This window comes from Cyprinodon tularosa, unplaced genomic scaffold, assembly GCF_016077235.1.
Source record: "Cyprinodon tularosa strain WSP-4 unplaced genomic scaffold, ASM1607723v1 ctg430, whole genome shotgun sequence".
Taxonomy (NCBI): Eukaryota; Metazoa; Chordata; class Actinopteri; order Cyprinodontiformes; family Cyprinodontidae; genus Cyprinodon; species Cyprinodon tularosa.
The window spans coordinates 68,971-96,847 of NW_024039153.1; the positions used below are offsets into that span (position 1 = coordinate 68,971).

Sequence of the window (27,877 nt, forward strand, 5' to 3'; positions counted from 1 at the left end):
ATATATTATAAATATTTAGCAAAATATTCTGCTAAATATCTCCTATTAAGCACCATTTTAATATCACTTAATATAGAAAGTGAACAGATTAATTGATAAGCAAAATAATCAGCTGCATTTCTAAAAGCAACTTTATTGCTTATATGTTTTCAGCTTAGATAACACCAGTTACATTTGTTATCTTGCATAAACCTAACAACACGGCGGCTGCTGGTTCGTATGTTGGAGACGTTTTTATTCAGAAGGACAAGCGGCTCTGAGTTGATGGAAACGTGCTGTAAATGCAGGGCAATGCTGGAAGAAAACCTGTTAGACTGGAGCCGTGGTTTACCTTCCAGCTCTAGCCAGTCAAAGTCCTGACCTTAAAATAAAAACAATCCTTTAAAACTGATGCAAATTTTCTTTAACTTAACCCTGCATGACTGAGCAGAGGTCTGCAGAATTTACAATCCAGACAGACACTTTTGCATCCAGCCCAGCCAAGCAGAATCTGTTTAAAGTTGGCAAATTTTACATAATAATTTTAAAAATGAATATAATATTTCTATTTTAAAGTTTGAATATTTAAGAAGACTCTAAATTATCAAGTTTATATTTTCTGGATATGTATAGAAGCACATGAAATAAACCTGCTTCTTACTTAACAAGGAAAAGGAAAAAAAAAAAAAATAGTTAGTGCTTTTAGAGTCATTCATCCAGGAAATTCATTGCAATTATTCCATTAAAATGTTGTCAGCTCTTTATATTTAAAAGTCTTTTTTTGCTAAAGTTATTAAAACCCATCGTGGAAAGTCCAGAGAGCCGCTTGAGGCTCTGGAGCTGCAGGTTGCAGACCCTCATCAAAAAAATCCCAATAAAATACAAAAAATGTCAATAAAGGGGGGGTGAATACTTTTGCTGCATGTTTGTTTTCTAAGCAACTAGGAGAAATTAACTTCTGAAAAACAAGAAACAGATCATAACAGATATATATTTATATTATTTTTCTTTAAAACAATCCAACAGCTCATCAACGCAGTCAGAATAGATCAATTCATCAAACATTTCTCAAGAAAAATCATCTCTCATCACAAAAAGTAAGTCCTGTTTCCATATTTACATTAATTAATAATTAAAACAATTTAGGCAGAAAGAAAATCCTCAAAGTACCAAAAGTAAAACAGACTGAAGCCCATTAACCGCCCGTAAAGCCCTGGATTGTAGTTCTAGAATTCACCTATAAAAAAAAGGGGGTCATTACATGACAACTGGATTAAAAGGGATATTAAACTCAAAAATTCATCTTAAAATGATCCTTATAGTGCAAATCTGCATTTAAATTATACTAATAAATATAGTATGTACAAACATACAAATTCAGTTCTTGTGAGTCTTTTTTTGTTTGTGTGCTGGATTAGTGGGATGGAGCAGTTTAGAGTGTTTTTGGCATGACTGTAGTTCATAGAGTGGCACACATGGCTTATTTTCTCCCAATTGTTACGCTTTTGCTTTTAAGCTTCGGTCCCCCTCCAGCCAATAATCTTCTGTCTGCATCTCTGTGAGACGAGAAATGGTCCTTTGAAAGGCAAACCTCTCTTCTTCCCCGCTGAAGATGGACAGACTGCTGGCCTCTTCCTGTCGTCAAAAAAAGAGGGAAAGTCGGCTGAAACAGAAGATCTTCAGCATAATATGAAAACACTAAAGAAAAACATCTTTCAAAAATGTTAGCGGGGGGGGGGGGGGAAGAAAAGTTTCACTGATTATTTGATGCATTTTAATGAAACAATCAGCCATTTAATTCAAGGCCAGTTAGAAGTGCAACAGAATTGGCAAATATATGCATTCAAAACATTACATGGATGAAAAATGTAGGAATTATTCAATTTTAGGAAATCAAACTATAAAAATTAATTGATAATCTGACTTGGTATGAATCACTAAAAATGCTGCAAAAATGAGATACTTTCCTAAAATAATCAGTTCTTTATCAAGAAACATTAAAAAATAAACTGTTAATTTACCCTTTTCTCTCTGGAAAAGGAAGTTATCCGATTTCACCAAAAACCTTAAAAATAACTTTGGTTTACTTGAACAAAAAATGGATCCCAGAACCAAAGAAAAAACAAACAAACAATGAAACCATTTAAAAGCTAAAAGCTGAGATGATCCCAGTGGGACGCCTCGTCTATCAGCATCTTGCATGTACGGCTGGTTTTAAGAACCCAGCATCCCAGTGAGATGAAGATCCTGTCTCTGACTCATTTCCTGTTTTTCAGCCCATTTAAATGGCCTGGCTACATCATCGCTATGCTGCACTTTCTAAATTCACTTAAATTTGATTTAAAGACAGTCTTACAGTTTCCTCCGGTGAGATTAGACGGGGTGGAGTTCATAGTGCATCGCAGCGCAGCGAGCTCATCTCCAAACCATGACACGTCCGCCACCATACATCTAAGGGATCTTTTTCAAGAATCTTGAATTTTTAATTAAGGACAAACATTTCCTCTGTTCAACAAATAATCAAATTAATCTAACCGCCCCCATGGCTTTATCCAAATTCAAAAATCCTTTTTTTTTTCCCCAAAGGGAAACTCAATGTTGCAGTAAAGCACGGGAAGTTTTTTAATGAGTTGTTAAAGGTGTTGATAGCTGTAGGCAGTAAGGATCTTCTTTACCGGTCTGCCTTGCACCAGATTCCTCATCATTATTATTATTATTACTATATATTAATACTATGATTATCTAGCCTGGTGAGACCATCCTGATCTCGCGAGCTTTCAAGGTTTCACTCGCAGATCAGTCTGGAGACTCTCCGTTAAAGAAAATTTGGAGCCGTTCACCAAACGAGCGTCCAATCAGCGTTGGCTTTGAGGCGGGTTGAGGTGTGACGCAACGAGAAGCGCGACAGTTCAGTCTAAAGAACATGGCGGCTTCAGCCGATGAAACTAGCGTTAGCGTGGCTATCGAGCAAGTCTTATCGGAATTACAGAGTATTTCTTCACTGAAAGAAGAACAAAACACTGCTCTGGAGGCTTTTCTCAGAGGAAAAGATGTTTTTGCTCTTCTCCCGACTGGTTTCGGCAAGAGTAGCCTGGCTTGTGGTTGTGTTTTCGTCGTTGCTCTGTTAGTACGTCATATGCTTCGTTGATCTGATTGGTTTATTTGGCCCGTCTATCACCAACATAGGCCAATCAGCTAACCAGTATTTTCGCCCCTTCCCAAAATTACTTCAACGGAAGGTTTCCAGATGGATATGCGGAGTAAATCCATCTGGCGGAGTCAGATTAATGATTATCCTCTGATCTACAAACTTTATTGAGTCCTTTATTTTCCTCCCTGCAATCCTTCCTGAAAATAAAAACCTGTTGCTTTTTTCAGAGGTGTGCAATTTCATATCAACATAGGAGCCTGAGGTGTGTCCTCGCCTCCTCGGAGGACATTTTGCCTTTCCTGGAGACTTATTTTAGCATATTTGCGTAAAAAATACCTTAATCTTTTTAATAACTTTTTTAATCCCACTGAATTCATCAGTCAGAAGTACAACAGACTATAGGTCTGAGGTTTAAAACATCTCCAAAATTTTAATATCCATAAATTCAACTGAACTCTTCTGTTAAAAGCCTCTTTAATTACTAATGTTTGGTTCGGAAAGCACATTCTGCTCGTTTAGACATCGGTTAAACTGAGTTCCAGCTCTCACCCGTTTCAGCCCCAGGTCATCCATCATAATGTGGCTCTCGTCATGACTGTGATCACCGTCATTAACAAAAATATCCTCCAGCGGGTGTTCTGCAAGTATTACCACCCGTACCTGAGTCAAGAGGGAATGAAAATAATAAAAAAGAGATTTTAGGTCTCAGACTTAAAGTTATCAGGGTGAATAGATGACTGCGGCGTACCTTGTGCTCGTAGAGGGCGTCTACCAGCGTTATGAGACGCCTGGCTTGAGTTTTTTTGTTGAGCGTCAGGAGAGGAATGTTCCGAATAAAGACGGTGTCAAACAGCCGGGATATTTCCAGGTAGTCGCTGGCCCCCAACGGCTGAAAATACATTGCATTTTATTCTGTTTACATTGAACACTTTCATTTTGTCGGGTTTTTAATTCCTTTTTTCCCTCATAATAAGCCAGTTACGAAGTTGTATCCATATAATTTCAATTCCATTTCAATTCAGTTTATTTCTATAGCTCCAATTCACATCATGTCATCTCGGGTCACTTTCCAGTTCAACCAGATCATCCAGTCTGATTGATTCAAAGTTTTCTATCTAAGGAAAACCAGCTGATTGTATCGACTCATTGACTCTTCAGCAATCCCTCACACTTTATAATTTTGTTTATATATTTTACTTTTCCCATCTTATTAGCCATGTGCCGATCAGAGCCCATCACAGCATCAAATCCATTCATTCTTCCATTGCTCTCATGTACGTCGACATGTTTTTATCAGGAATCAGAATTATAGGAGATGAGAAAGTATCATCAACTGTTTTAGTGGAGGAGGCAGCAGAGAAAAGCTTTTTTTATTCAAAATGTAAGATAGAGACAAAGTTGAAATGCTCTTCAGAGGTTTGCAGGTAGCTTTAAAAAAATTTTTATTTTCCACCAGTTATAGTGCTCTATATTCCGGCGTTTCACACACTTCTCCTTCCCTGCTGCTTCAGGCTGAGCTCAGAAAGCCGTCTCCTCTTCCCTCTGTTGTCCAGGTCAGTGATTTCCAACCAGAGGCACTCGTACCCCTAGTGGTCCGCAAGTGCATTGCAAGGGGCACATGAAAACACCGTTTTTGTTTTTCTTTATGAGAACCCAATTAAAAAAAGGTTCTAACAACCAAAAAGTAATTTTTTCTCATATGTTTGAGTTCATCTTCAGCTTTGATACATCCAAACCAAGCAGAGGAACAGACTGGATGATATCAGCCGATTTTTCACACTGAGCTAACAGTTAATCAAAGCAGCTCAGGTGTCTTGATGAAAACAAAGTAAAACTAATTTAGTTAGTCTAACAAATATTTTTGTTCTATATTTTGTTCCCAATTCATCAAGTTTAAATGTGATTATAGCAGAATTACTCAGAGGAGCTTCAGGTTTATAAATACAGGTTTATAATATGATTTTATTTAGGATTTATTTCGGTTTCTTACTAACCTCCAGGCATCATATTTATGTTGCTTTTTTTTTTAGATGAAAAGTATAAATGCCTAAGAATTAAGTTCAGATAAAAAAAGATTAATTAAAATATTCCGTAAAAGTTTAAAAAACAATCCACTGGACTTGGTTTCCAAGATTTGAAGACGTTTCTCCACCTCTCAAGGAAAATTTCTCAATTCAAATGTCTGGATCCGCAGTGAGTTTGAGTCTTTATATATAAGACTCAAACTCATAAAGACTCAAACTCATAAAGACTCAAACTCATAAAGACTCAAACTCATATAAGACTCAAACTCATAAAGACTCAAACTCATAAAGACTCAAACTCATAAAGACTCAAACTCATATAAGACTCAAACTCATATAAGACTCAAACTCATAAAGACTCAAACTCATAAAGACTCAAACTCATATAAGACTCAAACTCATAAAGACTCAAACTCATAAAGACTCAAACTCATAAAGACTCAAACTCATAAAGACTCAAACTCATAAAGACTCAAACTCATAAAGACTCAAACTCATATAAGACTCAAACTCATAAAGACTCAAACTCATATAAGACTCAAACTCATATAAGACTCAAACTCATAAAGACTCAAACTCATAAAGACTCAAACTCATATAAGACTCAAACTCATAAAGACTCAAACTCATAAAGACTCAAACTCATAAAGACTCAAACTCATATAAGACTCAAACTCATATAAGACTCAAACTCATAAAGACTCAAACTCATAAAGACTCAAACTCATAAAGACTCAAACTCATATAAGACTCAAACTCATAAAGACTCAAACTCATAAAGACTCAAACTCATAAAGACTCAAACTCATAAAGACTCAAACTCATATAAGACTCAAACTCATATAAGACTCAAACTCATAAAGACTCAAACTCATAAAGACTCAAACTCATATAAGACTCAAACTCATATAAGACTCAAACTCATAAAGACTCAAACTCATAAAGACTCAAACTCATAAAGACTCAAACTCATAAAGACTCAAACTCATAAAGACTCAAACTCATAAAGACTCAAACTCATAAAGACTCAAACTCATATAAGACTCAAACTCATAAAGACTCAAACTCATAAAGACTCAAACTCATAAAGACTCAAACTCATAAAGACTCAAACTCATATAAGACTCAAACTCATATAAGACTCAAACTCATAAAGACTCAAACTCATAAAGACTCAAACTCATATAAGACTCAAACTCATATAAGACTCAAACTCATAAAGACTCAAACTCATAAAGACTCAAACTCATATAAGACTCAAACTCATATAAGACTCAAACTCATAAAGACTCAAACTCATAAAGACTCAAACTCATATAAGACTCAAACTCATAAAGACTCAAACTCATAAAGACTCAAACTCATAAAGACTCAAACTCATAAAGACTCAAACTCATATAAGACTCAAACTCATAAAGACTCAAACTCATAAAGACTCAAACTCATAAAGACTCAAACTCATAAAGACTCAAACTCATAAAGACTCAAACTCATAAAGACTCAAACTCATAAAGACTCAAACTCATATAAGACTCAAACTCATAAAGACTCAAACTCATAAAGACTCAAACTCATAAAGACTCAAACTCATAAAGACTCAAACTCATAAAGACTCAAACTCATAAAGACTCAAACTCATAAAGACTCAAACTCATAAAGACTCAAACTCATATAAGACTCAAACTCATAAAGACTCAAACTCATAAAGACTCAAACTCAAAGACTCAAACTCATATAAGACTCAAACTCATAAAGACTCAAACTCATAAAGACTCAAACTCATAAAGACTCAAACTCATAAAGACTCAAACTCATAAAGACTCAAACTCACTGCGGATCCAGACATTTGAATTGAGAAAGCTTCCTGGAGAGGTGGCGAAACGTCTTCAAATCTTGGAAACCAAGTCCAGTGAATTGTTTTTTAATCTTTTACGGAATGACTATGACCTGGATGACTGAGAATCTTCATCAGCATTAATTAAAATAATCTGTATTATAATAATTATGAATTATGTATTTATTATATAATAAATACATTATTATAATTATTATAATTATAATAATGTATTAAAATAATCTGCTCCGCATATCCATCTGGAAACCTTCCGTAGAAGTAATTTTGGGAAGGGGCGAAAATACTGGTTAGCTGATTGGCCTATGTTGGTGATAGACGGGCCAAATAAACCAATCAGATCAACGAAACATATGACGTACTAACAGCCAGGCTACTCTTGCCGAAACCAGTCGGGAGAAGAGCAAAAACATCTTTTCCTCTGAGAAAAGCCTCCAGAGCAGTGTTTTGCTCTTCTTTCAGTGAAGAAATACTCTGTAATTCCCATAAAACTTGCTCGATAGCCACGCTAACGCTAGTTTCATCGGCTGAAGCCGCCATGTTCTTTAGACTGAACTGTCGCGCTTCTCGTTGCGTCACACCTCAACCCGCCTCAAAGCCAACGCTGATTGGACGTTCGTTTGGTGAACGGCTCCAAATTTTCTTTAACGGAGAGTCTCCAGACTGATCTGCGAGTGAAACCTTGAAAGCTCGCGAGATCAGGATGGTCTCACGAGGCTAGATGGAACTAAAACAAGCCAATCCTAGTCAGAAATCCTGCTGGATTCTAAGAAAAAGAAATGCAGTAATGCTGTAAAAATGAAGCTTCCAGCAGGATAACAAGCCTAAAAACAACCAGAGCTGCATATTCATGTGTTAGAATGGCCTAATTAGAGATCAGACTTGAATCCAATTAAGAATCTATAAACAGTGATTAAAAGATGAAGCTCTTTAAAGCAGTTATGACTAAAATGAGGAGCTGAATACTAACGTATGAAACATTTCCTGTTTTTTACTTGTCTTAATAAAAATAATTCTTTTCACAATAATGAGCCGTTTTGTCTTGGTCTAGAAAATTCAAATAAATTACATCAAGGTCTTAGTAACCTGAAAAAAAGTGAGAAATGAAAGCAGAGCAATCGTTCTGCATGGCTCTGTGTTCATGCATTCCAACTATCAGGCCAAACAAAGTGAAACAGTGAGGGAATAACGCAGACTCACCCTGTCACACAGCTCCTCGAACGTACAATCTGCGATCGTCCCGCACGCTTTGTTCAGACGGACTTTCCTGTTGTGAACATTTAAAACCCGCGGTCGGGTAACTGCACAATAAAATAAGCAAATAAAGGTGAGTCATGCTCTATATCAGGCTGTAGAGTTCAGAGAAATGTTGGCTGAAGCTCCCTCACTGTCGTTCTGTTTAAAAGCCAGCTCGTCAAACATCTTGTCCAACGTTGCCTCTGCATCAGGCTCACTGGAGCTACACAGAATGAAGCAGAGCAGCTTAGGAGAAAGAAAGAAGGAAAAACAGGGTTTCTGTGTCCTGTTTAGTTCACATGACTTACAGAAAGTAGAGTTTCCCAGCAGAAGGTCTGTTCCTTTTGCGATAGTCGATCCCTGAATCAAGACGAAGAGTTTGGCAATATTTCTGCAGGTGGGCAAGAGAATTTCTTCAATGTTTAGTGAGCCGTCTGCTCGCAGCAAAAACATAAAAAAGGTTCACCTTACTCACCTGCAACACCGCGATAAAAGGCACAAAGTTGACTCTCTGCAGTCCGTTTTTATACAAATCTGGTGGAACACATAAAATATTAGCTGTAGCTCACATCAGATATCGATTAAACAGAATCACTGTTGACACATTTTTTGTGTCAGAACTCATGTAGCCGATAACCGATATCGATACCGATGTTAAAGCTGGACAAAAATAAGTAGTCATTGAAAATAGCAGTTTTGTTATCCATTTCTGACACTTTGAAAAATAATATACTCAAATATATTTTCATATGCTGATATCAAATTCATTTTTAAAAACGCGGTATCGATCTATTTTACTTTCAAAATCTTGTGAAATTTCATCGTTGTGTTACAAACTCTCGTGATATTTTGCAAATTCTTGTGAGATTTTGTTAGTAAAATAGATCGATACCGCATCAATATATCAACATATAAAAATATGGCAACATTTGGTGAATTTTCGGGGGATTTCGTAGCATAACGATGACATATCGCAATATTTCATTAGTAAAAGAGATTGATATGGTGTTTTTAAATGGCAATATATCAGCATATGAAGATATTGGGATATTTTAATGTATCAATATTTTTTCCCTCGTCTTTAGAAGTTTTTAAGTCTGTAAAAAAGAAGTTTTTGAGGAAGAAGAAGAAGTAGTATTTTTTATTTTTTTTTAGACTTTAGAAACTCAGAAGCTGATCAAATATCGGGTTAAATATCGGTGGGGTGGCCGATGTCCGATATTCAGTTTTAAGGCCGATACCGATAGGGGGCCGATTATATCGTGCATCCCTAAAAGGAATCCATCATTTAGGGCTGGGCGATAAGACGATACATATCATACGGACGATAGAAAAGTGTCTATCGTGGTAATTCTATTCTATCGTTTCTAATACAATTGTATCTCGTATTCAAGCAAATATTTCCCATGATAGACTACAACAGACGTATTAGTGCAGCCACGTTAAATCATGGATGGCCTCAAACTTTCTGAATCTGAATGAAAGTAAGAAAGAAATTATAATGTTTGGTTGTAGTCCAGCAGTTTTTCCCCCTGGCTTCTTGGGCCCTCTTACACCTAACATTCGATCAACAGTAAAAAAAATCTAGGTGTAATATTTGATGACAGGTTGAAATTTGATCGCCAGGTTAGTTCGGTTGTAAAAAATAGCTTTTATCAGTTAAGAATTTGATCAAAAGTGAAAGGGTACCTGCCACAAAAAGATCGTAATCCATGCTTTTATTAATACAAGATTGGATTACTGCAACTCTTTATATGCTGGCTTGGACCGCTCACTTTTACACCTTCTGCAGTTGGTACAAAATGCAGCTGCCCGTCTTCTTACTGGCACATGTAAACGTGACCAAATATCACCTGTTCTAGCCTCACTGCACTGGCTCCCGGTTATTTTAGGATAGATTTAAAAATTTTATTGTTTGTTTTTAAAGCTCTTAATGGTCAAACCCCCCCAGTATTTGACTGAGCTTCTCCAAATTCATGCCCCGGCCAGAACACTGAGATCCTCTAATCAGCTGCTACTGGCGATGCCTAAAACCAGACTAAAAGCTAAAGGTGATCGAGCCTTTATGGCACCGAGGCTCTGGAATAACTTGCCTTGGCATATTGGCCCCTTTCAGGTTTTTAAATCCTCTTTAAAATCACATTTTTTCTCCCTGGCTTTTAATCATGTCTAAGTGGACATTTGGCAAAATTTTATTTTATTCTAAAATGTATTTTAATTGAAACATTTATCTTATTCTATTTTTATGTGTTCATGTATTTTAGCCTTTAGCTTTTATCTTATGTTCCTTAACTGTGATTCCTGTACAGCACTTTGGTCAAGCCCGGTTGTTTTAAACGTGCTTTATAAATAAAGTTTGGGTTGAGTTGAGCCACGTAGCCTACTCATAGCTTATAAGATAAAATAAGATTTTTTTTTTTTTATCCACAAAAAAGCGCCGTCCTGTGGTTCTTTACGGCTTTTGATTCACACGCGGGTTCGCGACATGCTTTACGTTACTTAACTCATGAGAGATGGAGACGCAGGAGGCTGAAGTATTGAACCCGTGGTCGCAACAAACAGAGACAGCTACGCAGGCAACCCAAGATGAAGAAATTTGACCAAAAAGAGGAGGGCGCACGTCTGTGATTTGGTTACATTTTGGATTTAAGAAGTCCGACAAGGAGCAGACAACGATCATTTGCAAACTATGCTACAAGACTGTTCCCTCACCCAACGGCAACACGACTAACCTCTTCTATCACCTAAAGAACTGCAGTCATTTCATTTAAATACCTGTAGCATTTAGTAGGATACTGTAGCCCCACCTCCGCCTCATCTTATGCATATATATTGCTGCACTACAATTTATTTTTCTAATTTGTGACAGTTCTATAAATCTCACTTCAAAATAAAGTTGAAAAAATAAACAATTATATTGTTTTGTCATATTTTTCAGAGATTTGCTGAAAATGTACTTAATTGGTGCATATTGCGATATATATCGTTATTGTGATATAAAATAGTCCATATCGGGATATGTGACTTTTTCCATGTCGCCCAGCACTACCGGCATTGTTGAGTTTCACAGAGAAATGGTCCAAAACATATGATCAAAGGAATAATTAAATGATTTATTACACAGCAAACCCTCATCTCCATTCCTAGACCTAAAACTGCATTAGAGAATTAGAGTATAGGTCTGATTTATGCCGGCTGATTGATTCATTCCCATAAATACAGGAAATGAAGAAAGATTAGCAGCAAACTTAAAAATAACAACAGCTAAAAAACATTAAGTAGTCACAGTATTTGTATTGCAGAAAAGAGTCTTTACATGTGAATAGATGGACTTAAATTTCTTTAACCAATAATTACTTCAGCTTCAATTGCAGATTGCGTATAAGAAGGATACATTACACAATGCATTTTTAAACGGCAGCTGATTTATTAAAGAACCGTTTATTTAGATAAACACCATGACAATAAGTAAAGTAAATGCCCAAAACGTGCTAATTACCTTCAGGCTGACGGTTTGATGTTGCCACGACAACAACGCCGTTCAGAAACAGGTTTTCAAAAAGCTGCTTTAGAATCATGGCGTCTGCTATATCCGTCACCTGAAATGAGAGGCAGCGATTAAGCAATGGAATAAAACTGTTCAACCTGCTTTAAAAAAGGTAGTTTAATTCACCTGAAACTCATCAAAGCACAGCAGACAAGCCTCCTCGCTGATCTCTTCTGCAACTGGAGCGATGGGGTCATAAGATTTGGCCATTTTTCCTGCTTTCCTTTTGGGCATGCTCTGTTTCAACCGATGGATCCCTGAAAGGAGGCATCACAAGTTTAGACTCGATAAAATTTGACACATCCGACGAGAACATTCAGCGAATATTCAGCTTAACTAGAAGCTCTTCACTCTCCTGATGGAGAAGTGTTTGCTGTTTTGCTGATGCATCCTGATCTATGGTTTTCATGAATTATTCAGCATAATGTTCAGTAATCTGTCCGAACAGCCAGGCTAACCTCCAAAGACGGCTTCTTTAAAACTGCACCAAGAACTGTACTCACGTTTATGCACATCCAACATAAACCCATGGAAGTGAACCCTCTTTTTCCTCTCCGTTTCCACATATGAATAAAACATGTCCATCACCATAGTTTTCCCCGTGCCTGAAAGAAGAAGAGGACAGTTAGGGTGGAATGAATACATAAAGGGGATTAAATTCAGATGATCGGTTCTCTTACCAACGTCGCCGTAGATGTAGCAGCCTTTTGGAGGCTTTGGTTTAGTTAAAAACTAAAGAACAACAACAAAAAATGTTAAGATTTTTTTTTTTTTTTTTTGAGAAAATAATGATTGAAAGCAGGTCCATGGATGACTCTGCTCTATTTTAGCAATAAATAGGCATTATAAAGTGAATTAAACACTTTAGTGGTTGGAGCAAAAATTGGAGACTACATGTTCAGAACTAAACAATAAATCCAGGTTACTTTTTTTACTGATAGATTTGAGGGGAAAAAATAGACCTTTAACTTGAAGTAATATATTTAAAGAGGAAAACAGGATGAGGGTTAATTTTCTTATTTTTTAAAAAGACAAATATTATAATTTTACAAAATCATTGGCAGCACATTTATTAAGTGTACCCCAACATTTAAAGAAATGTTTACGAGATAGAGAGTTCCATTCCATCCATTTCCCTCATTGTATAGAAGCAACCCAATCAGACTTCTAGAGCGATCTTTTATAATTCTTCTCTCCAATCTTTATAGACTTCTCTTTTGCTTCATTTTTTATAATTTGCAGTCAAGAGTCAAAGATTACTGTGGTAAAGCATAGATTGTGTGGAACAGAACAAAAGATTTTTCACCATAACCAATAGGGAGCACAGATCAGTTTTTTACATATTCATCCTTTGCTTGAGAACAAACCCACTTCAACTTTTTGTGAAACGTATACAGCTCTAATTAAAAGGCTTAACTTATGGAGGAAACTGGGATAACACAAACAAAATATATATATATTTTTATCCCTATCAAACATCGTAGAGGTTAGGGATGCACGATACAATCGGCCCCCTATCGGTATCGGCCTTAAAACTGAATATCGGACATCGGCCACCCCACCGATATTTAACCCGATATTTGATCAGCTTCTGAGTTTCTAAAGTCTAAAAAAAAAAAAAAAAAAAAAAAATACTTCTTCTTCTTCTTCCTCAAAAACTTCTTTTTTACAGACTTAAAAACTTCTAAAGACGAGGGAACAAATATTGATCCATTAAAATATCCCAATATCTTCATATGCTGATATATTGCCATTTAAAAACACCATATCAATCTCTTTTACTAATGAAATATTGCTATATGTCATCGTTATGCTACGAAATCCCCCGAAAATTCACCAAATGTTGCCATATTTTTATATGTTGATATATTGACGCGGTATCGATCTATTTTACTAACAAAATCTCACAAGAATTTGCAAAATATCACAAGAGTTTGTAACAGAACGATGAAATTTCACCAGATTTTGAAAGTAAAATAGATCGATACCGCGTTTTTAAAAATCTATTTGATATCAGCATATGAAAATATATTTGAGTATATTATTTTTCAAAGTGTCAGAAATGGATAACAAAACTGCTATTTTCAATGACTACTTATTTTTGTCCAGCTTTAACATCGGTATCGATATCGGTTATCGGCTACATGAGTTTTAAAATATCGGCATATGGGATATCGGCCAAAATCCCAATATCCTGCATCCCTAGTAGAGGTCTTGGCAGCACATGAAGTGGGAGAGTTTTATTTGTTCCGCAGTTAGAAAACATTCCCAATTAATCAACAGGTCACAGGATTTTAGAGCTATTGATTCTTAAACATCACCAGAGTTGGATCAATCAGGTAATTTACTGCCGTTTGATCAACAACTGTTGACTAATAAAAGCACTTACCTTAATCTCATTTTAAACCTAGACTTTAGACAAATATTAACCCATGTGAGCCTCGGGGCATTGTTAGATCCAACGATTGGGGCAGCATTAGTTTTTAGTGACTCAAATATTCTACAGTAATTAAAAAAAAATAAGAATTCCCCCACTATTTTCCAAATATCACTCCAAATATATCATGCAACAAGCCAGACGGTGCAGGGAGACGACATGAGACACTATGATAACAGGGTCAGTGATCAGAACCACTACAACTGAAGGAAAATGGGCGGTTCTAGACAGGGGCCAACAGGGGCCAATGCAGAAAAGGATTAGAGTTATAATTGGTTGCAGTCCTAGTTTGAACCATTTAAATTTTAAATAGTTTGATCAAATTTTGTTTCCCTGATAAACAATTACATTTTTCACCCACATGGCAAAAAGTTTGTTTCATGCTTTCTTCTGTGCCCCCTTGAAATAAAAGCTGCCCCTCTATTACATTTGATATGGTAGACAGGTAGGTTTACAGTGTAGGGACATTTTTGGCACATTTGGATCGCCGTATTTTGTAACTGTTATGACCCAGTAAACAAATGGAGATTGTTTCTAAACACGTGTTTATGTTTACCCTTGAGAAGATGGATGTGGGTCTGTTGGTGTATCCTCTCAGCGTTCTGCGCAGCTCGTCCAGCGTCTGAAGCACCGCTCTCTGGTGCTCGTCTTCCCGCAGGCTCCCGGCTCGGATCAGCCCGTTGTAGTGATCCAAAGGTCCGCTGAACCCACCGCCGCTCACACCGCCCTCATCTTCCACGGTGCTCGCCGCCGTCTGACCTGCTGTCACCGCGTAACCTGGCTCACATCACAGCGAGACAAAAACAGTACGTCGGCTCCTTCATTCACATCCGCAGCTACGAGTTCCGCTAAAATAAAGACTGATAGTTTAAAAAATGCGCAGTCAGCGCGTCTCACCTCGCCTGCTCAGCTCTTTCAGAGATTTTAGGAACTTTCTAGAAGAACAATGCTCCGTTAAAACAAACTTTATGCCCGCCAAGGCTGACGGTGACATCTTCACAGAGAGCGGTATGTAGGCAGACATCTTGGGGTCAAAGGTTAACGGTGAAACTTTATTAGCAAACACCGCGCCGAACACAGCAAACTGTTTCAATGTAATCCTCTAGGGGGCGACAGATAACCAGTGCAGGGAATGTTTTTAATAGTGGAAATATTTTTCCTTTGTTATTTCTATTTTATTTAAATAAAATTTTATCACTTTCGCAAACATTTACGTAAAACCAAAGCAATACCAAAAAAAGTATAAATGAAAACACAGAGACGTTTAATGTGTTCTGTTGGTAATTAATGTGACTCTACTTAGTACTTAGGGTTAATAGAGAAAGATTAGCATAAAACAGATTTTTATGGGTTAAAAACGTTTGGAAATCCACATAATCCCTTTTCTTCCATTTTACAGTTATGTTTCCTTTAAACACAGTAAGTTTTGTGCTTGTAAGGATTATAAATTAGAATGCGATATAAAAACCTTATGCTCGGAAAATATAAAAATTAAAGGAAATTACCACCTGATCAGACAAGTGCTAATTATCTTTTAGAGAAAACAATTAAACTGTCGTGGCAAGAAAATGTCGACAGTAATATAAGTCTGTCTGCATTACTGGAAAGCAACATAAATGGTAGAATTCATCAAAACAAAATAGTTTTTTCAGCATTTTTCCTTCCCTCCTTTACAACACCAACTGTAGCTCACCTATCCTCTTTTTACAGGTAATTTTATTGTGCAATAAATCATAAGATATTAAAATTTTTGTACGAAAAAAAATTTAAATGACCAACCCAAAATCTGACAGTAAAAATCTCAAATGTAAGATTGATAAATAATTCATTTATTAACTGAAGCTTTACAGAAGGTTTTGTTGTTGTTGCCATTGTCGATGCAAGTTATCAATAAATAAAATTATTTAAAGTTGATCAAATTTAAGAACCTGAGTTTTCTCTTTTATTAAGACGTCCTTTTATAACATAAAGGCATAAATATTTTTTTACAGTATACTGAGTTAAACAAATTGTATGTCATTATATTTACATTTTTTTTTCAGCTGTATTAAATATTGACTAAATAAGGAGGGAAAATAGTTTTTAAACATTATGAAACTTATTTGTAGGACTTAAAAACATGATTTAACAAAGTATGAGACAATTATGTTACGGAATAAAAAAAGATTATTAAAACATGTGAGAAACGCTTATAATTTCTAATATATTGAGATGTAAAATCATTAAAAGACAGGGTATGAATCTATCAGACTATCCGCCCCTTCTTTTCAATAAAGTAGATTCTAACTGTGATATTGGTCTCTGTAATCCAATCTTTCTGTTAGCAGCACTTTAAAAATGGGGGTTGTGGTTTCATGTTGCTTTCTGTCACAGAGAGAGCTTCATTACATTTGTGTAACTTTATTTATAGTTCTTTTGCCAAGTTTTGACTCACATCATGCATGTTTGTTTCTGTCTAGTGATGACATCCATAAGGTTGAAGGCTGTCTGGATTCAGCACAGCAGCCTGAGCTCCTTTCCTACCCTGGATAGTTAGGGAACGTTAATATTTTCACTGTAGAAAATAGCTTCCTCTCTAAAAAATGTCTAACTCATTTTAAACACCTTAATTAAACTGAAAATAGCTGACTCTATGCTATTCTTTTTTATTTGGTAGCAACTACCACACTGAAGAGTGGTGTCAGAGGGAACTTGTGGTTATTCGGGATTGGATCAGTAGTTTTCCACTGGTCATGTGTAAAATTGAGAATAATGAATGTAGGCAGTATTCTAAGGCCGCCATCAGTCTCAGGGCTTTTCCAGGTCATACATTATTTCCTTTCAATGCCTAAACTAAGCCCTAAATGTAATAAATAGCCTTAAAAATAAGCGTAATGCTTAACAGAATCTTGTACTGGTTATAAAAAGAGCTTTGATGTGCTGAGCCAACTGGAAGTGACATCATTCATGAACCGGAAAGAGCATCAGACTGTGGGCTCCTAGCGTGCTAAAGCTCATACAGTGCTTTAGTGTGTCACTATAAATCATGGGTAAAATCATCCAATCCTTTTCTCCAGCCACATTATGTGCCGTTTTAATTGAGAGGGCAGCTTCTTGCTTGTAAAAACTTTATTGTTTCTTTAGATTATTTGTTTATCAAACTGAATTTAAACAAATGTTTTCTATCAGGTTTTTTTCACAGATCTCAGGCTTATATTTGGTTGTTTTACAACCAGTACATTTTAAAAGGATAATGAAGGGAGAAAAAAATTCCACCGATCCCATTTTAAGCCAATATATTTCATGCATTTCCAACTTAAATGCCTTTTGCTCATAACAAAACATCTGCATGATACCCAGCAGCTAACAGGGAAGTATTCTGCTGCTGCAGAGAAGCAGAAACTATGTGTGACTGCACCTCCACAGCTGCACTCAGCTAGAGTCTACGACAAAACATGGCAGACAACTGGCAGGGCTTACAGGCTTGTTGTCATGACAACAGAGGTTTCCCCTCCCTCCCTGTCTCTTTAATGCACACACACACACACATATTGTCACTCGCTCACTGTCTGTCAGTGCCTGCTTTACACACACACACATTTTTACAGTGGAATCCGGCTTCATACAGGCGCTGTGCTCTTGGTGGCAGGGAGGAAAGCCGGCGTTATCTGGGAGTGAATAAGGATACAGCACATCTGCTTGGATGGTGAGTGCAGCCCATGATTGATTCATGTTTGTTTATGTGCCCCATCCTTTGACTGACCTCTTAAAATATTCTGCTCATGCTAACGGCAGGCTTGTTGTCTCTGGATAAATGTGCTGCTGCAAGAAAGATGAGCCTACATTCCTGATCTGCCCCCCCCCCCCCCCCCCCCCTTCTTTAAATACTAGGGTGGACTGTGTCATCTTAATGGTAATTCATAGCTGGGTAGCCATGGTGAAGTCAATTTCACCCCCCCCCCCCTCTTTCCCCCTCCCTCTCTCTTGCAGTGCTGAATGCATTAGTTTAATGAGATGTCTGCAGCCTGCGTGCCGAGCAGCAGCAGCAGCAGCAGTGTGTTCACCAAAAAGGAGAGGAGGAAAAAAGCAGCACACTGAAAAAGCTAGATGGCTTTTCCTGCATTGCTAGGAATTTAGCTTTACTGTCATCTTTAGGGCTGTGGGGTATGAAACAAAAGGTCTCTGCTGTTGGGCTTTCACAATAGAGGACAGCAGGTAATAGTCACCTCCCTTTCCCTATTAGGTTTATTTATGTGTTATCAGTGCAGGATGGAGGTGGTGTTTCCTAAGAGATCATGCATGGCTACTCTTTGTCTAGTTTAATTATTGCAGCTCTGCTAAGTGCTGCTTCTGTAAGTGGGTTAGAGTGTTTTACTGTTCAGATGTTGCTGAAATCTATGTCTCCTTTGCAATTCCCCCCCTGCTTCTAATGGAGGTTAATGCTGCTCCTTAGTACCCAGCTGCTGAGGAGCAGAGGAGGATCAATGTGCAAGCAAAGTGCAGGTCTGAATGTGTGTTTTTCTTCTTCTTTTGTCTGCAGCTCCAGATGAGCGTAATTGCTGCAGCAGCACAGAAATCAGGCAGCAGCAGCAACGGTGACATGCAGTCGGCCGCAGTGGCTCCTTCCTTCATCCCCAGCCAGCCGGGGAAGATACCGGGCAGGAAGAGGGGGAGGCCCCCCCTCCGCAGCGTGGCTAAGATGGATTTCCCTAACCGGTACCTCGAGTCACTCCCACCACTCAAAGTGCCGAAGAAAAGGGGGAGAAAGCCCGGCTTCAAGGTCAGCCAGATGGGGAGGAGAGAGGGGATGGGATGTTTGGTTGTTTAGAAACGGGTGTGTGCACAAGTAGATGGACACACAACCTGGATTTGGTGGACATGTTTGGTTTTTTATTGTCTTTTTAAACAATGATTTAAAAGATTTAAAAAAAAAACAGAGTTTAATAGCAGCCAGATGTTTAAAAAAGATGCACTGATTGTTCATCCAACTATCGAAATCTGCACATTTTTCCTTAACCAACTGTGACCTTTTTATTGGACAGTCAAATATATTTCACCCTTTTCACCCCAATTATCAATTAAAAAACATTATTTTGAACACATAAATATTATTAAATATTCATATTTATATTATTTAGCTATCCATAGTACTGACCCCATCCTGAACCTTATTTCCACCTCACATAGGTACACATTTGACCACAGCAAATTAAATACAACATTTTCTTATTTAAAAGGGTTTAACTTAAAGCTACAGTGTGTAATAATTACAGGGATATACAGTCAGAAATGTAATATATTATACATAACTATGTTATTTATCATCATCTACGAGCTCAGCCTCTTAACCTTAATATTTGCGTTGCCTTAGAATTCGTTATTTATAATTACATAGGAGCGGGTCTCGCAGCCATGGAGGCAGAGATCTTTGCGCTACGGCAGCGCAGAACCAACAAACTAGCGATTGCGAGATCGCCAAAACGTCACAACGATGTAGAAAAAATAACGGGTATATTTATTATCTTAAGTCTACATGAAATCTATACCCTACACAGACTAATGAAATACTATCTGTAAAATGATCTATGTAAACAAACCTCATCACTTGAGAAGGTAGGTGATGCGGACGTCGTGGAAGACATTTTGTCCCGTAACGCTCGCCGTACTGTTGGGGGGGGAGAAGCGGTGGGGGGGAGATGTTCATGTTGCTGCAGTCTGCAGTCTGACCGCTAGATGTCGCTAAAAGTTACACACTGTAGCTTTAATTTTCTTTAAATGCAGAAGTGAGAATTTAGGTTAAACAAAAAATCTAAAAGAAAAATACATTGATAAACCTATCAAGAAAGTATTGAAAAAAGGTATTAAATTTGTTAATGAGAAATGAAGATCCGATACAGAAAGGATTTGGTGTTTTATTCCAGCCTGAGCAATCAGGGATTAAAAGAAGCTCAGATAAATCTTTCTGTTAAACCTCAAATTTTGCAATTTCCATTTCCTACTCTAAAAATAAAAAACTGTCATATAACCATGAAATCAATGGAAGATTCTATGTTTTTTTTGTGCTTTCCTAATTTATTTAAAAAAAAAAATAATTTACTCACATAAACTACTAAACTAGTCATAAATGAATTTATATTTGTTTTTTTTATTTATTTCCTCTTTATTTATTCACATTTGCCTCATTTATCCATAAATGTATTTTCTAGAGGGATCTTCTCTCCAGAGATCCTCAATAAAGTAGCACAGATGGAAAAAAAAAAAACATGAAGAGATTTTAACAATAAAAATGTGTTTTTTTCTAAGCTGCTGCTGGGATGAAACCCACAGAGTAAAGATGAGTCAATCAAAGGGGATTTAGATGGTCCACAGACCTGGAAGAGCAATAGTGAGCACAACCAGCTCTTTTCTTCTCATTGGTTCTCTAAAGGTTAGAAATATCCTTTTTGTTTAAACATAAACTTGGTTCTGTAGTCGATCTTGCAGATAAGTCCATGCCAGACCAAAAAGAATCCAGAATCCAACAACAGAATCGGAAAATACATTTTCTGACTGCTCCACCTCCTGCGGCTCGGTTAAGAATAGATTCTAAAACCTGTTCTTCTGCAGCTCAAACCTCGGATGGTGATGACCCCTTTGGCAATTTCTCCACCCAGCAGCACTCCTGAGCCTGATATGAGCTCTATTCCTCAGGACGCTGCAACCATCCCACATTCTGCCACCGCTCAGGTGCTAACAGGTAAAAGAAAAGATAAGCCACCTTGAAAAGGTACAGATGAACTTTAATTTATAACCGTAAACCTTAAAGGTATAGTGGAGGATGTTCTTCTTCCGGATGGATCATCAAAATAAGTGGTCCTCCTAATTGTCAATCATTTTGGTGATGTGTTTACATAAGGCCGTCCTTCGTGGTCGTCCCCATTTTCACTACCGGTGGTGAGTCTGACATAGTGAAAAAACTGCAGACCTTCTGGAAAGTAAGCTAGTATGAGCAATGCAAACAGCAACTTTTAAACAGAGCGTGCACGAGGAGAAATGGGCTCGTGCACGCTCTCACACATTTAATAGGCGTTCCCTCTCAGGAGCGGATACAGGCTTCTGCATGTGCATTTTTTTAAGGGAAGAGGACAGGTTTTTTCAAAAGTTCGCAAAAATTCCCCACTATACCTGTAACTTTATTTTATTCGGATATTTATATTTTATCTGACAATCCCAATGACCTTAAAGCGATGTTATTTACAATGAAAAATTGTGAAAAATAGTACCTTTTCAGGGTTCTGTACATCCACGAATTGAAGAGAGGAAAAAACATAACTGGTCAAAAGAAAAACCAATCCAAGGTGTCATCTTTCCTCTTTTTGGTTTCAGTTTGCATCTACATCAACAAGCAGGCCCACACCGGCCCCAACCTGGACAGGAAGAAGATCCAGCAGCTTCCTGATCACTTCGGACCCGACAGACCGTCGGTGGTGCTGCAGCAGGCCGTCCAGGGCTGCATCGACAGCGCCTTCCAGCAAAAAACCGTGTTCACTCTTCTCACGCAAGGCTACGGAGGAGAAAAGATATCAGGTGCTGTACCAAGACCTCGACCAGGTGTTGTTCTCTGCTTGTTTATTTAACTTTTTAAACACGTAATTTGAGATTAGGTTTACAGGGGGAATAAAATATTAAGCTGGGTAGACGTTTCATGATGTGGTTTGTAATAAATAAAGTGTAATCTGGTGTCGTTTTGCTCTTCCAGCCACATTTGATGGGAAGCAGCATCTTCTGAGCCTCCCTGTGGTGAACAGCATCGACTATGTGCTTCGTTTTCTCAAGAAGCTTTGTCGCAGCCTGCACTGTGAAAACCTCTTCAGCGATCAGCCCATTAGCCAGCGCAGCGGTGGATCCTATCAGTCAGATGGTATCATTTCTTTTTGCCTCTAAGAGTAGAAGTTATAAACAAGATGCACCGATTCTGCACTCATCCTGTCTTCCTATGACTCTCCATCTGGGTGTTAGCTGAAACATCCATGACTGAGGACTATCATGGAGACCAGTCAGAAGCCAAGCGCTACTCTGTCGACCACGGCGATTCTGCTTTCGGCTCCATAAGCTCGTCCTACTCGTCAAAGTCCTCCTATGGGTTTCGCTCTTCGCAGCAGTTCTCCAGCAGCTCAGGCGCCATAAGTATGTGCAGACAGCCGGCCTCAAGCCCTAACATGTTTCCAGATGGAAACAGGACAGGTTAGAGATGGTTCACACTTAAATCTGCCCTTAAATCCACATGATAGAGTGAAACTCCTCCCTCTGTTCTCCCAGGAGGATACAGCATGCCTCCAGAATCCCAGGAATCTAAAGCTCCAGCCAATAAGGACCCAACCACCTGGTCTGTAGATGATGTTGTTTGGTTCATCAGAGATGCAGATCCTCAGGCTCTAGGCCCCCACGCTGACATCTTCAGAAAACACGTAAGTCAGTTAGGAAGGAACACAGCCGCCACCGCATGGCATCACAGTCTGTGATCATGTGAGTTGTCGAACTCAAAAGTGAACTAACAGTCTAAGAAAAGCCCAGAACGAACAGGAACCCCCATCATAGTCTAAGGACACGCTCCATTGTATTATTTTAGGAGGTATTTGCATCAATTAGAATGAATTAGAATTCAACTTTATTGTCATTACATTGTCACAAGTACAAAGTAACAAAATGAAATTTATGCATTTAACCCATCCCATTGTGCGGCGCCCAGGGAGCAGTGTGGGGTTAAGGGTCTTTGCTCAGGGACCCAGAGTGGCAGTCTGTGGGAGTTAGGGGTGTAAATAATAATCGTTTTGTATCGATGCATCGATCCAACAGTCGACGATCTGATGCATCGACACGTCCTCAAGAGAATCGATTCATGTTTTTTTTTTTTCCTCCGGTCTATTTTTATTTATTTGCTCCTGGGCGTAATTCTCCCTCCCATGCTGCGGTGGCGCTAAACCTATTGCCCTCCTGCCTCGCTTCCTGGTTATACTCTTACAGCAGTGTGTTGCAGTGAGCTTGATGCAGATATTTTTGATTTATGCTCAATATTGAAGCGTGGTCTGTGCTACACGCTGTGGGTCTAGATACGGCCGAGGCGGCGAGGAAGTGGGGGCGAGTTTAGTCCGACGACGGAGGGACATGAGGGCCAAAAAGAGCGGAGATCCAGGTGGAAAAAGGCTCCCAGCGTTCTCGCGCACCTCGCTCTTCTAGCGGGTCAAACTTCATGAGTTGTTTTCCGCAATTTCGGTGATAAAAACAAAACAAGCTGGCCTCCTGTCTGCGGTCAGCTACAATCTGGGAGAGGAGCAGCGAGCGTCTGTGGAGGGGGGCGGGGACGTCTGGAGCCGAGGTATTGCACTGCAAAAAATGGAAATCTCTGAGTTATTTTTGCTTAAATTTAGTGAATTTTGTCTTGAATTGAGGAGATAAGTGAGACACCTCGCCAATGGAACAAGACAATTTACATTTAAAATAAGAAAAAAACAATTGCTTTGTCTTATTTCAAGTGAATATTATCTATTTGTCTTATTTTAGGAGTAGAAATACTCATTCCATTGGCAAATCGTCTTATTTACCTACTAAAATTAAGGGTAAATGCACTTATTTTAAGAAATTTTGTGCTTATTTCTAGATGGTTTTTGCAGTGTGCATTGCACTCTATTGATTCTGTGCAGTATTTTTTCATGCAACTTTTCTACTTCTGTTATTTGCTGCTGTTTCTAAAAAAAAAAAAATGCATAACGATATTACAGCTTTCATTGATTTATTTCAAACTTGAAACTTTGTTTAGTGTAAAAAAAATAATCATAATAAAAAAAAAATGTAACCGATTAATCGAATCGAATCGTGGTGTATTCTTGAGTATTGAAAATAATCGAATCGTTGGGTCAGAAAATCGATACTGAATCGAATCGCCATGATGGATGTGATTTATACTCCTAGTGGGAGTGGAGCTTGAGCTCAGAACCTCTGGGATCCAATGCCCTGACCACTAGGCCACCAATCACTGGTTCATCTTAAAAGTTCCAGTCGGTTTTGTCATTAAACCAGAGAAGGAAAGAAACCTCGTCTGGAAGATCACTGCTGTTCTGCTCCCAAATCAGTCCTTGATGTCTATTTCCACCAAGAAATCCAGAGGCCAGTGACAGGAGGCAAACCTACAGCCAGGCTGAACAAGACGATCGTGTTCCAATATTTCTGACTTGCAGCAGCAGAGAAAGGTGTGGGAAACGCACCTCTAACAGTTCAGATCGTGCAGTAACATGATGGTCTGATTACAGACCAAAGGATCCGTTCTGAAGGGGCCAGAGCCGAGGGACCAGAGGCTGCTCACGCGGATGTTTTGCTTCTTAACTATTTAGAACACAAAATATTTTCTTTCAACTTCAGAGAGAAACTTTTTAATTAGATCTTAAATTATGTGATTTTACTCTGAAGGTGTTTCTCAGTTCTTTTTTATAACGTCTTAAAATGTATGTACTTTCATATTTTTGTCATGTCATGACTTTGATTACTAACGGGTAAATTACTGATTCTATTTGTTACTATTTCTTAAGAACAGCATTTCAATGCCAGCGGCAATTTTCTGTTTCTCAACAGAAATAGATTTTCTTTTTTTTCCACTCTCAATTTTTCTAAAAAAAAAAAAAAAAAAGCTCTTTTTAAAGAAACACTATGTGACCTTTGACCTAAGCAATCGCTTAATTTGAGATACATGAAATGATTTTCAGGTCTGGATGCAGTACTTTTTTTTATTTTATTTTATTTATTTGAATTAGGACAATGCACATTCATCAACATAAAGCATCAATGTAAATATGCCAGAATTAGCACAACAGCTAATTTGCATCCGCTGTCCTAAGGCAGGTAATGCTACGTTCACACCTGACGCAGCAAAAGCAGCAAAATCGCGTCTGCTGCTTCATTTTTGCTGCTTGTCAAAGTCAAAAAAAAAGTCAAAAAGCCTTTATTGTCATTATATTCTGTGACAAATATACCAGTTAGTTCTGACGCGCAGCTGAAGCAGCTTTGCTGCTCTGGCCGCGCGGTGCAAAAGTGTGTCTGACGCGCGTTGGGCGGAGCTTCACTATCCTTTCTCTGCCTTGCAGCTATATTTGCTGTGATCAGTGGGAATAAAGTAGTTTTAATATGTTTTTAAGTGAGAAAATCCACCTGAAAACGTAATCAGTGCCGTCAGTTCATCCAGATTATCATCCTGCCTTCTAATATTATTTCTGTCGGAGCCGCTCAGACCCCCACATACCAGCGGTGCGCTGTCAGTAGGAATCCCTTCAACAGCAGCCTCTGGTCGGGTCGCCTCCTGGCGGTTCACCGCGGCGGCTGGTAGGTGTTTTTCATCTAAATAATCTAAACTGCAGGCACCAGGATAATAAAAGCGAATATATTCTGCCGGCAGATGTATGCATTTTAGGTTAATTTATGCGTCAATAAACTGTTTCAGAGGAGCGATCACAGCGCTCTGTGTCATCAGCGCTGTGTCTCTCTCCCTGCCAGCTCCCAGATCAGCTTCTCTGATTGGTTGACGCGGCGCGTCGAGCAGCAAAAGTTCAATTTTTCCATCTCGAGCAGCAGCGCGTTTGCGGCGTGTCAGGCACGTCAGATGCTCAAACGCGCTGCGCCTGCTGCTCAAAACGCGCCGCGAGACCTTTTGCTGCGTCAACCATTGACTTTGCATGTAAACCCGCTGCTTATGTCGCGCCAGCTGCGTCCGGTGTGAACGCAGCATAAGAACAGTGAACATTAAACAAGACGCTACAGGAGAGAACAGAGTGGACACAAACAGATAAGATGCCAATAACATAAAATCACAATAAAATTAGGTTAACAATAAAATGAGGTTAACAGGCCCATGGAAACAGATCAATTTACCTGTGAACATGTCTGGTTAGTTTTCAACCAATGTTTCAAGGAGAATTTAAAACGTATGTAGGTTACACACTAGAGACTGACATTTTTTCGGGAATCCCACGGGTCACGGGATTCCTGTGGGATTCCCGTGGGATGGGAGTCAGTATTAGTAACGATCACATGATTGGGACGGTACAGGATTAAACACTAACGGGAGCAGACGGGAGCGGGAGCAAACCAATAGTAACAAAAAAAAACTAGGATCGATGCCAAAAAATAAAATAGAAAGAAAAAAATCCAGTACTGGCGCCGTCATTTTGTAGTTTTTTTCCTTGAAGCCTACACTATAATGTGAGTCAAAAAAACTACACGACCCAAAAACCAACAGTGCTTCTGCTCTGAGTTTTTCACCCGCGCTCAAAAACAGCAAGAATGGGAGTGATGCAGGAGCGGGAGTCATTCTGAATGGGAGTGGGAGTAATTTCACCAGGAGTGGGACGGGACAGGATTTAGATTTCTACTGTGGCGCGGGATCGGGACGGGACACAATTTTTGTCTGTGGGAGTGGGACGGGACAGGAGTGAAAATCCACTCCCGTGTCAGTCTCTAGTGCACGGCCCCTAACATGAGCTGGCAGTGTGTTCCATAGCTGTGAGCCTCTGATGGATGCAACCATTTGGCCAAATTTGGTCCTACGCCGCTGAACATTACAGTCTCCTCTGGTTAAAGCTCTAGTGTTTATTCTAGTAATATTTTTTTTTTTTTTGCTTATAAAATCTGTTAGAGGAGGAGGAGCAAGTCCATTTAAAACTGTAAAAACAAGCCATGCATCCAGAAACATCTGATGACGTTCAAAGTCTAAAATGTACTTACTTAAAATGTTACAATAATGATAATGTACAGGTTTTTTATCATACTTGTCGGATATTGCTGCTCCATGCGGCCTGCAGTTCTCAAAATGTATCTATGTAACTTGAGCGGATGCGATCCATCGACCCAAAGCTCAACTTTTCTACAGTCTGAGCTCGCTTTAAACAGCAGAGCTAACTAAGCTAAAAGTTGTTGTGAGGCAACAAAACGGATATGAAACTTCCCAGATCAGACATGATTTGGTTTTCTGATGAGGGATTTAATCTAGAGGGCTGAAAGCGTCCTTCTCTTTACATTTAAATCCACGATTTCTAAGTCTGCTGCTCCAAAGTGATCGGCCTCCAGATTCCTAAACAGGGAGGGAAACTGTTGCATTTTGCAAAGGTGCAATAGTACCAGTAACTATCAGGGGCCCTAAACCTGCAAGTTACAGTTCTAGCGCCCCTAGTGGTTTAAAGTTGCAGTGTTGAAATGCCTAATAGGAGATTTATAGATATAATTAATAAACCTTTATTAAATCCTTCTAGTTGTTTTGTGGCTTGTCAGCTCTCTGTGAGTCCAAAATAATCCTCGCTGATTTAAATGCAAACTTCTGCTTCTTCCAGGAAATAGACGGAAACGCGCTGCTGCTCCTGAAAAGCGATATGATCATGAAGTACCTCGGACTGAAGCTCGGGCCGGCCTTGAAGCTGTGTTACCACATCGACAAACTAAAGCAGACAAAGTTTTGAAAACTGTGGCGGCTCTACGTTCGGTAGAACGTTCAAGAGGGGGGGGGGGTAGCAGGTCTGTGATCCAATGGGGAAAAAAACAGAAGAAAGAAAGGTTGTATTCAGGATTCACACAGTAAAGATCCACTCTAAACTTTACATATTTGGTCTTAAAGAAAATGTCTTTTTTGTGATTTGGAACATAAGGTTATTTTTAA

The 27,877-nt window shown here is 38.5% G+C and overlaps 2 protein-coding genes across 4 annotated transcripts; one reads left to right on the plus strand and one right to left on the minus strand.

Moving 5' to 3' along the window:
• Nucleotides 1-950: 950 nt before the first annotated feature.
• afg1la (AFG1 like ATPase a) lies at nucleotides 951-15,282 on the minus strand. Its single transcript, XM_038299564.1, has 13 exons — nucleotides 15,124-15,282; nucleotides 14,783-15,003; nucleotides 12,470-12,521; nucleotides 12,293-12,394; nucleotides 11,916-12,046; nucleotides 11,742-11,841; nucleotides 8,718-8,776; nucleotides 8,551-8,633; nucleotides 8,395-8,465; nucleotides 8,207-8,307; nucleotides 3,879-4,019; nucleotides 3,680-3,790; nucleotides 951-1,614 (listed from the first exon to the last, which is right to left on the minus strand). Exons 1-13 carry the CDS (start codon nucleotides 15,248-15,250, stop codon nucleotides 1,477-1,479), a joined length of 1,437 nt encoding a protein of 478 aa, XP_038155492.1. The 5' UTR covers nucleotides 15,251-15,282; the 3' UTR covers nucleotides 951-1,476.
• Nucleotides 15,283-17,900: 2,618 nt separating this feature from the next.
• LOC119792786 (sex comb on midleg-like protein 4) lies at nucleotides 17,901-27,748 on the plus strand. Of its 3 annotated transcripts, none has more exons than XM_038299565.1 (8): nucleotides 17,901-17,911; nucleotides 18,746-18,985; nucleotides 20,812-20,941; nucleotides 21,571-21,795; nucleotides 21,944-22,105; nucleotides 22,204-22,428; nucleotides 22,504-22,652; nucleotides 27,555-27,748. In XM_038299565.1, exons 1-8 carry the CDS (start codon nucleotides 17,909-17,911, stop codon nucleotides 27,678-27,680), a joined length of 1,260 nt encoding a protein of 419 aa, XP_038155493.1. In that variant the 5' UTR covers nucleotides 17,901-17,908; the 3' UTR covers nucleotides 27,681-27,748. The 3 variants fall into 3 exon arrangements, with proteins under 3 accessions (XP_038155493.1, XP_038155495.1, XP_038155494.1); XM_038299567.1 differs by having other exon boundaries at nucleotides 21,571-21,771; XM_038299566.1 differs by lacking the exon at nucleotides 17,901-17,911 and adding an exon at nucleotides 18,250-18,420.
• The last annotated feature ends 129 nt before the right edge of the window (nucleotides 27,749-27,877 follow it).